Below are 12,191 nucleotides of genomic sequence, written 5' to 3'. Positions count from 1 at the left end.
AACTCGCATTTCTAACCCAGAAATCTATTTCTGATTGATATTCATGTATAAAGAAAAAGTATTCTTTCCATTTGTCTCACTGGGTACACAAATCACACTTAAGTCTAGGAACTATGTCCAGCTGTAGATGGCCTACTGAAAACAAACTCAAAGTATTTTTGGAGTAATTTTTGTCTCAGAGTAGTTTCACTAAATTATTTTTTTAACTTATAAATCAACTATCACAATAGCTACAAATAACATAAAATATTTGGGGTAACACTAACCAAAGAAGTGAAAGACCTATTTGAAAACTACTTTATGTCTTTGAAGAAAGAAATCGAAGAAGATACTAGAAAATGGAAAGATCTCCCATGCTGTTGTCTAGGAAGAATTAACATAGTAAGAATGGCAATCCTACCAAAAGCAATCTATAGATTTAATGCAATCCCTATCAAAATCCCAACACAATTCTTCACAGATCTTGAAAGAACAATAATAAACTTCATATGGAAAAATAAAAAAATCCAGGATAAGCAAAACAATCCTGTACAATAAAGAAACACTCGGTGGCATCACCATCCCTGACATCAAGCTCTATTACAGAGGTACAGTAATGAAAACAGCTTGGTATTGGCATAAAAACAGAGATGTTGACCAGTAATATCAAATTGAAGACTCGGATATTAATCTACACACCTATAAACACCTGATTTTTGACAAAGAGGATAAAATTATACAATGAAAACCAAAAAACATCTTCAACAAATTGTGCTGGCATAAGTAAATGTCAGCATGTAGAAGAATGAAAATAGATACATATCTATCACTATGCACAAAACTCAAGTCCAGATGGATCAAAGACCTCAACATAAAGCCAACCACATTGAACCTTATAGAAGAGAAAGTTGGAAGAACACGTGAATGCATTGGCACAGGAGACCAGTTCTTAAAAATAACCTCAGAAATACAGACACTGAAAGAAACAATTAATAATTAATAAATGGGACCTCCTGAAACTGAAAAGCTTTGTAAAGCAAAGGACATGGTCAACAAGATAAAACGACAGCATACAGAATGGGAAAAGATCTTCAATAACCCCACATCAGACAGAGGTCAGATCTCCAACATATACAAAGAACTCAAGAAATTGCTCAACAAAAGAACACATAAGCCAATAAAAAATGGAGTACAGACATAAACAGAGAACTCTCAACAGAGGAATCTAAATTGGCTGAAAGACATTTAAGGAAATGTTCAACATCCTTAGTCATCAGAGAAAAGTAAATCAAAACAACTCTGAGATTCCATTTTACACCTGTAAGAATGGCCAAGGTCAAAAACACTGATGACAACTTATGCTGGAGAGGTTGTGGGGAAAAGGGAATACTCCTGCATTGCTGGTAGGAATGCAAGCTAGTACAGCCTCTTTGGATGTCAGTGTGGTGATTTCTCAGAAAATTAGGAAGCAACCCTCCTCAAGACCCAGTAATACAAATTTTGGGTATATATCCAAAAGATGCTCAATCATGCCACAAAAAGATGTACTCAACTATGTTCATAGCAGATTTGTTTGTCATAACCAGAACCTGGAAGCAACCCAAATGCCCTTCGACTGAAGAATGGATAAGGAAAATGTGGTACACTTACACAATGGAGTACTACACAACAGAAAAAATAACATCTTGAATTTTGCAGGAAAATGGATGGAGCTAAAAAACATTATTTTGAGTGAGGTAATCCAGTCACAGAAACACAATTATCCTATGTATGCAGCGGTTGGATTAATAATCACCAAAGATAATAGGTATTTGAACAAGTTTAATAACAAAACCAGACTCACGAAACCAAGGTTCCAGCGGAGTAGCCGGCGGAGACAGGAGAGAGCGCACAGCATCTGCGCGCCCTATTTATCAGTAAACATATGCCCGAGGAAATGACAGAGACATCTCGCTGCCTGGACAGTCACCCTCACTGAAAGCAGTCTACAGATTCAATCCAAATGCTCATTAAGATTACAGCAAAATTCTTCACAGACCTTGAAAAAACAATTCACAATTTTATAAGAAAAAATAAAAACTCTGGATACCCTAAACAAACTTAAAATCCTGTACAATCAAGGCACTTCTGAATGCATCACAATCTCTGACTTTCAAACTTCACTACAGAGCCACGGTACTGAAAACAGATTTAAAACACATATGAGGATCAAAGGAACTGATATCAATCCACCTTGGATACGAATTCACTTACCTACAAACATGTGAAATGTAGAAAGGAAGCATATTTAACATGCTTGTTTATTTTTAATTGTCCTGAAGCTGCAGTTCCCTGAGGCTACCCTTTTTGCAAACTTGCCTGTCCATCTCTTAGCTAGAACTGAGCTGCATTGCTCGGGGTAGGACACGTGCTCCCTTCTTCGGCCAGCCTGTCCTCACAAGCTCTGACAGGTGTAACCGTGCCAATTTTTAACTATCTTTTTTATTTTAACTTGTAATCATAAATTTAAGAGAATTCCTGAATCCTCTCCTCTGTTCTATTGACTGACTTTGGGCTGCTGACTGTGTGGTGAAATTTGTTTTCTAAACTTACTCGGATTCCTGCTTGCCTTTCCCCTGCAGGTGGGTTAGATTCAGCTGGCTACTATGCCTTCACGTGGCACCTCAATCTCAGTGGAATCCTAGGCAATTTTTGGGCCAAATGCCATATTCCCTTCACTTTTCCTTCCCATTTAGCAAGCGATAAAAATTGCATTTCTGCGGCTATCACACTTACGGATTCTAAATATCTTTGCCATTGTTTCTGCTCCATTCTAACTTCCTTTAGCTATCAACATATATAACTGAATACTCTTTTCTTATCCTATGTATATATAACTTATTATTTACAAATTTTTACTCCTGATTTAAATTTTGTTCCACTTTATTATACTTCTTTAAATTCTATTTTTTAGTGCTTATTACTCACATATTAACCTGTTGCATTTTTTTTCTCACGGGTTTCTCACTTTTTCCTCCATACTTCTCATCACTTCTCTGGTATTTCTCAGGGTTCAGTGGTCAGTCCCATGTTGCACATGCCACTATGTCAGGGTCCACCCCAACACAAACTGTCTCTCTGGACCAGAGGGAAGGCATGGGAAGAATAAAGACAACTCACATGGCTTTACCGGGAGGGAGATTCTCAGTGACCCCTCATGAAATCGTAAGTTTACATCCTGAAAAGTTCCTCCATTTATTCTCCAAACAGCTTCATATACCAAAACATAAACTGAGGGGAGAATTTCTTAGCATTCTGTTTCCTAGGTAACCAGGTGAATGTTTCTGTCCACATTTACCTATGTTTTCTCTGTCATGTCTTTCTTCTCTGTATGCTACCTCTGTCACATAGGCTAAATTAATATATCTTTTCAGGCATCCTCCAAATTACAAACAAGGAGCAGAACAACATCCTGACCCTTTTTAGGGATGTCAACAGGCTAGGTGACTGACTACTTCCTGTGTGGCAGGTGCAAACTATGGCCTGGGATACTGGTCACCATATCATGTAGAAATATGGGCCTACAAGACAGCAGAGCTCATCTGGATGACAGCATGGTCACCAGTGACAGTGCAAACCACTCAGATAAGTATGGCCCTGGAGGTGTTATGGCCCTCAGACATCCTCATGGCCACAGCCTGCAGCCTACACCTGGGGCATCCATGTGGTCCTTGGTGGCAACATGGACAAGAGATGTTAGTATAGACCATGGTGTGGTAGTACTAAGGTGATGGAGGAAGGTCATGGGCTAATAAAGAAACCGGCTTGGCCCATTTTATTGGTTAGAACATAGGTTGGTGGAGTAAACAGAATAGAATGCTGGGAGGAAGAGGAAGTGAGCTCAGACTTGACAGTTCTGCTCTCTGGAGCAGAGACGCCAGGCTCCACTCTCCCAGGCAGCTCCGACCCAGGATGGACGTAGGCTAGAATCTTCCCGGTAAGCGCCCCTTGGGGTGTTACAAACAATTATTAGAAATGGGCTAGTCCAGGTGTGAGAATTAGCCGAGAAGAGGCTAGATAGAAATGGGCCAAGCAGTGTTTAAATGAATACAGTTTGTGTGTTGTTATTTCGGGGCATAAGCTAGCAGGCGGCCGGGGTGCTGGGGACACAGCCCCACCGCCCCTTATTACTACACTAAGGTGAAAGAAAAACAAGGTCCTAGGAAGCAGCCTGGGCTCCAAGGCCACTCAGATTGTCAAGTTCCCCTATAGCATAAACCAAAATGACCTGAGGTAGAAGCCAGACCCCTGGCATCAACATGGCCTTTGATGTTATCAGAAGCTTCAGACATCAACACTTGGCTGCAGTAGGGTCACATAGTTAGACTTGGCCCTTGGCAGCAGCCCTGTTCCAGATGACACCATGGTCCTAGGTAACAGTGCTGGCCTCTTAGACCACCATGGTCCCTGTGGGCAGCATGACCCCAAGTGGTGACCCACACTACATATCTCTGTATGACCCTCAGTGGTTACAGGAGCCAAAGATATCAACACAGGCCTTCTAGGCTGCTTCAGTGCCTCAGACCAAGACTTGAAGCTTGGCAATAGCCCAGACATCACCTTGAGGCTAGCAGACCATTCATATCAGACTGTTTCCGACTGCCCTCACCTCTTCATATCTGCTTCTCTTCCCAGTCCATGGGTCATCCTGCCCATCTTTCTTCCATTTTACTACCATGTACTCAATCATCCTAGTAGTGTCTGACCACCTGTTAGAGTTACTGGAGGTGCTTGACTGAATCCTTCCAGCCCCAGCTGCAATGCATGGTACAGAGTTGTTTGGTGTAGGATGTCTTTCTATTTATGTGTTGCTTTCATTGATTCATGAATAAAGAAACTGCCTTGGCTTTTTGATAGGGCAGAACATAGGTAGGTGTGCGAAGGGAGAATAGAACTGAATGCTGGAGGAAGAAGGGTGGGGAGGGAGAAGCCATGGATCCTCCACCTAAGATGGATGCAGGTTAGAATCTTTCCTGGTAAGCCAAATTTGTCTGTCAAATTAATGCTACCTTTTTCAATAGTATTAATTTTTTCAGGTAACTTTTGATTTTCAATGGTATTAATCCTGTCAGCTGTCATTATTAGTCTGTAAAGACTGTATCATCTCTAAAAGTGCCTCATTCTTGGCTCTTTTATCAAACCATTTTCTTAAGGATATAATATGAAGAAAAAACTGAATCCCAGTATCCAATAAATGGATTATTACAATAACCATATAAGTCTTGCAGAATACACTCCATAGTATTAGCAAAAATGTCATTAAAAATTTTAATGGTAATGTAGTCTGTAATTATATAGCTTTCAATTTTATTGATATATTAATTACCTGTTATGAGATCTGGTAAATTGATTTAGGTGTAATAATCTTTATTGTCCAGCAGGTGTTGTGGTTGCAGAGTCACAACTAGAGGTGGAACCTGGTGCCATGAACAGTCCTGAGCTGCTTAACTTTCCCCACCTTGGTGATGCTTAAATACTGAGAAATATGCTTTGATTGACAAATTTAAAACAATTATTTCAATTCTGTACACGGAGAAAGAAGCCCAGAACTCAGGGGCCAGGAGTACAAACTAGAAGCTGCATGGAAGCTGTGCAAGTCTCCACATGGCAGGAAATGCAGCCGTCGGGGGAGGTATACATGAGCTTTGAAATTTTTAAGTTGCTGCATGCAGTTAGCACAGCTGTGGTTGGGGTTTTAGAAAAAAATGCTTGTGTAAAAGTAAGACAGGTGGTTGGAGGTGGGAGACAACTGGGTTGTGGACCAGTTAGGCCTTTAAGCCATCTACCTGGTATGTGTGGAGTCCAAATCCACATGAGGCACCACATGAAGAAGGATGCATAAAAGAAATCCCACACTAGTTCAGAATTGAATATAATAGAGGGTTATTTATTTAGAGGTAGACTCACAGATCACAATGCTCTGCTCAAACAGGGAACAGCAACTAAATGCTACAGGCAGAAGAGAGAGAGNCTACTCCAACAAGGTCACACATACTATTATGGCCATAAGCTGTGGACCTATAATCAAACAACCACAACACACAATAATAATAAATACAATAAAAGTATTATTTTAATGAGCTTTAATAAATATGTATTATTTATTCAATAAATTTCATTTATATTCAAAGATAAGAAAATAAATTTAACTCAAACAAAAATGTGGTAACATTTTCAGAAACTGCATATCTTCCATATTTGAAAAGGAAAATAATATTGATAACAAAGGCTCACTTGAGGGATTAAAAATGGCCCTCACTAGCCATTCAGTTAATGTATTTATCATAAACAGATGGTGTTTCTAAATATGTCAGAATCTGGGAAAAGCCATTTTTGTCCAACCATCCTTAATAACCCAATTAAATAAACAATAGACAAAGATTTAGTCACTGAGGACACATTCGGAAGTTAGACAAATACATTCATTGACTTTCAAAGCCTGTTTTGGGGATCTTAGCATGAAGTTTAGGTTAAGTACAGGGCCAGAACTGCATATACCTAAGCAATATCACTAGGCATATCTGACTTATCATTAAATAGATGAAAAACCACCTTTCCTGAAATAATGTACCATATACATCACTTCATAGCCTGACACACCATTCTGGAAAAGGAAAGAGTAAATCATTTTCTATGACTTTCAAATGTCAAGTTTAAACTGTGACTGTAGTCTGGGTTGGAGTATGGGGCTGGTTCCAAAATCTCTGACAGATACTTTCACAAAACTCAGAAAATGCAAATATAAAATATCTTAGAATATAAGAGGCATTTTTTTTAACTTCCTAGGTTAAATTTGCTTTCAAAAAGTAGTCAAGAGAGAGATAAGGCACATAAAGAAAAATAAGTTTGTAGTTGAACTTCCCATTGGACCTCCAGCTCACAAATAACAACAGACACAGAGGCTTACTATTAATTATGAAAGCATGGTCTTAGCTTTGATGTGTCCCCAACGTCAAAGTTCTTTTTTTCTGGTTTTTTGAAACAGGGTTTCTCTGTAGATTTGTAGCCTATCGGGAAACTAGCTCTTGTAGAGCAGGCTGGCCTTAAACTCATAGAAATCTGCAGGTATCTGCCACCAGAGTGCTAGGATTAAAGCCTAACCATTGCATTCTAATGCTGCTCCCTCTGAAAGGTTTTCCTAGAGAATTTTGTCCTAAGAATTTTCACAAAAGAATTATACTTTGATGTTTGATATACTAGAAAATTATAATCAATGACTATGTAGGTACTTTTTTCTAAAACAAGTAAGAATATTTGTAACTGCCCAGCGGGTCAGTTAGTCTAGGGTTGTAACCTGCCTGGCAGGTCAGTTATTCCAGGGTCCTGAAGAGGCGCTATCTGAAAAGACATGGGCAAGAGAGAGGAAGGGGTCCAAGGAAGATCTGTTGTCAAAGCGTCCATTTATTAGCGTAATGGCAGCAGCTTATATAGCTTCTGGATGAGGAATTTGGGTTGAGATAGGGGCAGGGGCATGACCAAGGCAGGAAGGGATCTTGCAGCGATGGTCCCAGCCAGTCATGAGGTCACAAGTCATTGATCAGGAGGTCACGATTCCTGGTCAGGAGGTCACCAGTAGACACACCTAGTGTTCTCTATGCAAGCAGAATTGTTCCTTTTATGATTCCAACCACAAACAGTTCTCTAGATAGTTGGAATGTGAGGCAGGTTCCACTAACAGATAGCTCTCAAGATAGTTGGGTGTGTGGTGGGCTCCGCCAACAAACAGTTCTCAATACAGTTGGGGTGTGGGGCTCTCTGCAAACATCCCCAGGACAATGGTCCCTGCAATACTTTTTTAGGGAAATGGCTCCTGACAAATATTGAGATTTTAAAATGTCTTCATGGTTAGGAGTATTGCCTGATCTTTCAGATGATCCAGGTTTGATCCCAGTACCCACATTGTAGCTTTCAAACATCTAAAACTTAAGTTCAAGGGGATCCAATGCCTCTTTCTGACTTCCACAGGATTTTCATGAATATGGTACAAAGACACACATGCAGCAAAACACACACACACATCATTTTTTATTGAAAAATTATTTTTACTTGAAAGTTTTCTTGGATCATAGCATATTCCTCAATTTAAGTTATTAAACTGGACAATGAATGACTAGCATATGTAGATGTCTATTATAATAGAAATTTTGTTATGCCTCCTTATACAGTAAAACCTATTTTATTCTTTGGATTACTAATGAAATTGCTGAGTGTTGAAATAAAAGTTGATATACAAGAGATTTACCAGAATAAATACTTGCTTTTTTTAATTTCTTAACTGAGTAATTGAAAAATATGACATTTATTTTCTACTGAAATACTCGAGTACTTAGTGGCATACTTCCTACAGTTTATGCATGAGCCATAAGATATATACAAGTATGGAAGAAAGAAGTAATGAGAAAATTAAAATGTGAAGACTTGTGCAGCAGTGGGCAGAGTTCAGGACTTATCCTAGTCTATTTTTGTTACCATAATAAAATACTGCAAAAGAGCCCCTCTTGTCTCACAACTCTGGGGACTGACAAGCCCAGCACTAAGGTGCCACCAACTCTCTAGTCTATGCAGCTGGATGACTGCAGTGTGGGAAGGGTCATGTTGACAGAGCTCCTTTGCCTGGAGTCACTCTCATTATCACAGCATTAGTCCATGACTAATTTCAGAGATGTCAATAAAACACTCTTCCATTTCCAACTCTGGGCTTCTGGTGTCAGGGCAAAGACTTTAATCAAAGTTCTACAGCCCAGATGTGAAGTGGCTTAGGGTGGAGGTCCAGTTGAGATTGGGACTTTGTAAAGTCTTCTGCAGGTGTCTGTAGATGATTTCATGCACCTAGATCAACAAAGGCCACACAAGTACTCCAGTGCGCCTGATGGCCTGGGCTTCCATCTGTAAAACACTTGTCTTAGAATAACACATCTGTGTCTGTGTGCAGTTGCATTCACAAATTAAAGAAACTGGAAGTCAGCATCTGTAAGAGTCACAGTGGTATTGTAGGCCAGGCTTTGTATCACCAACTGCACGGGGCGAGCTGGCAGCCTTGACAGTTCAATGCAGAGATCTGGTGTAGAGGGTAAAGGAATAGGGATGACATTCACAATCAGGAGTCAGGACATGGGATTTCAGACATGTTTCAGTTTCTTTTGGCAGACCCACCGGCTGTCTGCAAAACAGCTGTCAGAAAACACTCCTGTCTGTGAGATGACTGCACAGCTGTTTTCTTTATCCTTGCCAGTGACTTGTAATCTGAAAATCAGAGAATAGCTACTCCTAGTGGTTAGGATTTTCTTGCAATTATCACACTAGCCATTTTTGGACATTTAAGGATGCTAAGACAACATAGTACTTAAGCACACAGTATAAACATTATAAATACACATAAGCATTAAAGATACCACCAAGAGAAGCCTCTAAAATTTTCGGTTGTACCCTCACTGGAGAATTAGTCCATCAAGAATATTTATCATGATGTATGAAAAGGAGAAGTTCTACTACAATAGTTCTTGTGATCATGTGAACGACATCTTCATTTTGCTGAGTGTCAGTTCCCTTAAATATATAGGCTATAAGCAACTACTGCTTAGAGAAAGCATTGAAGTATACATGAATGTATAACAATAGTTATACAGTAGGTGCTTAGTAAATATATTCAACATGAAGAGTAAACACAATGGGTCTACAGAATTGGATAAAGAGAAAATAAGAGCCTCAACTCATGTGGAACAGAATCTGGTTCCTTCCCTTCTCATCCCAGAGATGTTGGGTCTTTGCTCTAGCACAACAGTGATGACAAGGAATTGGTGAGTTCAAGAGCAGCCTATCTCAAGTGGAGGATGTCACCCAGCAGGCAGTAGGCAGGGCACCCTCACAGCTGACTTTTGCTTGTCTTTCTTCATGGTGTCCCTCGTCCTTAAGCAATAAATTTTACGTCACACTAGTGCCCAGCATGCTAATCAAAGTATTAGCTTCCCTCAACTGGACTTCTATAAATATTCCTACATTTTATTTTTTATCTTTTAGCTTCTTTCTTCAATCTTCAAGACCCTTTTCCTAAAGCATGTTTGTTCAAATCAGTGATTTCTTTTCAAAAAGCATTTGGTGGATTGCCAGGGCTACCCCAGCCAGACTTACAGTGAGAGCTCTAACCTTATCTCCTTTAATTCCCAAAATAATCCCGCTTGTGAAATTTTAAGTTTTCACTTGTTTTCCTAACCTGAAAACAAGGGCCCAAGGAATTAGAATAAATACTTACTTCATGGATGTGTGAAAGATATTTTGGGGAAGGAGAGTGGAAGGGTCAAAATTTGTGTAGAAGTTAAGGAACAATTGTGGGGGAACCCCCTTACTACCTTGTTTCAACCACTGTCCTGTGTGCTCCAGGCTCACTGGCCCAGGCATTTCTGGGTTATTATACTGTCTCCACCTCCCATCTCTCTGCAGGAGTTCTGTGATACAGATGTGAACTTCTTTGTCTGGCTTTTTATAGGGGTTAAATGTACTGAACTATGAGATTTATACAGGTAGAACTTTTACACAGAACCATTTTCTAAGTCTAGATGAAATGAAAGCCAGTTTGACTGACACTCTTTCTATTGTAGCCTGACAGCTTCCAAATTTACCTGCTCACTGCCATCTAATCAGAGCATCCTTTTATCAAAGAGTGAAATCACACAGCAGGTGAGCTAAATAATCTTCCTGACATGGATATCTTCATTTATCATCACATTTTCACTATGAATCAAGACTAGGTAAGCATTTTACATCATAGCACAATTATACACAAAAAAATCATCACACACACGAAGAAAGAAAAATTAATCATTACTATGTGTAAAATAATTTTTAAACAGCCATGTCTATACTGAGACATTCTGCCTAGAGAAAGTAACTTCATGACACACTATGGTGCAACTTTGTTACCACAATTCTAAAGCACCGCTGAATGATTTCTGCATATGGGTAGAGAAATGATGTAGTGCCTAAGTGTGCTTACTGTTCTGGTAGAGGGCCCAGGTTCAAGTTTTAGCATATATATGGTAGCTCACAACCATCTGCAACTGCAGTTCCAAGAAATCTACTGCTTTTTTCTGACTACTGTGAACACCTGCATGAACATGGTATACATCCATACTCAAGAACACACAGAAAATAAAACAAATAAATATGTTTTTAAATTTTTAAGAAAGTGTGTGTGTGAAAAAAGAAAGAGAAAAAGAAATTCTATATGTTTCCCCCAAAACATTTAAAACTATTTTATCTCTAACAGTAAAAAGTTAGTCTACTTCCTGTCTTTTAAAATTCCATTGTAATTAAATACACATATTATTATAAAGGGTTTCTATCTACGTGTACATGAAACTTTGCAACTAATTCTGAAATTGTCTTTTCAGTCTATGTCAACAATCTCAAGAATTTATACACTAAATTAAAATTACAAAATTCAATTTTCAGTAAAAATGAATGAGAATTGAGTATTTAAATTACCTCATTTAATACTTACAGATCAGGATTTAAAGTAGAACCGTTTGTCCATTTCCAGATCTGCTCCACTTGCATATATTTTAGTCCAATATAAAACTGATGTCCTTCTCTCTTTGAGAAATTCTGGAAGTATCTCTATAACCAAAACACAGTGGAAGACTTAATCTTCAATCTATTTATTCATGACACACTTTCTTCTACCAACTATCGAAAACACTATTACTCCTGTTTGAATCCCATCCTAGCTTCCCCACTGGCATAATTCTCTCCTCTGTGAAACTGATCTCTAGATATTTCTACTTTTAATTGATTCATTCCGTTATATTTTATTACTTTAAAGAAATACCAATACAAATTCCCACTTTCTCCCCTCCTTCCCCTCCCCTCCCACACCTTCCACACCCCTTGCCTCCCATCCCCCTCCAATCTTAAGAGAGGGCAAGGCACCCTGCCCTTCGGAAAGTCCAATGCCCTCTACACTACATCTAGGTTTTAAACTGTTTAAAATCCAAGTCTTCACTTCCTCAACGTAGACCATTGGTTAAAGTCCAGATATGTCAGCAAAGCTTCAACAAATTGTTATGTTCTAAACTGAGCAATGTTATTATCAGTTTACCAGTTCTTCTTGATCTTCAATGAGCAGCAGAGTGGCTCCTCTCACAGAGCAGTCAGCTAGACCTTCATACCAAGGTCTG

The 12,191-nt window shown here is 39.1% G+C and overlaps 1 protein-coding gene across 1 annotated transcript in view; it reads right to left on the bottom strand.

The window, feature by feature from the left end:
* Positions 1 to 9,137: 9,137 nt before the first annotated feature.
* The window catches only part of LOC126493227 (killer cell lectin-like receptor subfamily B member 1F), a 16,878-nt gene continuing 13,824 nt past the window's right edge, over positions 9,138 to 12,191 (bottom strand). Inside the window, exons 6-8 of the mRNA XM_050130161.1 lie at positions 12,113 to 12,188; positions 11,516 to 11,631; positions 9,138 to 9,261 (exon numbers count right to left, since the gene is read on the bottom strand). Of these exons, the coding sequence (XP_049986118.1) occupies positions 9,138 to 9,261; positions 11,516 to 11,631; positions 12,113 to 12,188 (316 nt within the window). The remainder of the gene's footprint in view (positions 9,262 to 11,515; positions 11,632 to 12,112; positions 12,189 to 12,191) is intronic.

The sequence above is a fragment of the Alexandromys fortis genome, unplaced genomic scaffold, assembly GCF_014885135.2.
Source record: "Alexandromys fortis isolate MF-2015 unplaced genomic scaffold, M_Fortis_MF-2015_v1.1 scaffold_307, whole genome shotgun sequence".
Lineage (NCBI taxonomy): Eukaryota > Metazoa > Chordata > Mammalia > Rodentia > Cricetidae > Alexandromys > Alexandromys fortis.
Note: the sequence above shows the minus strand (reverse complement) of the source record. Positions and strands in the feature narration are given on the sequence as shown.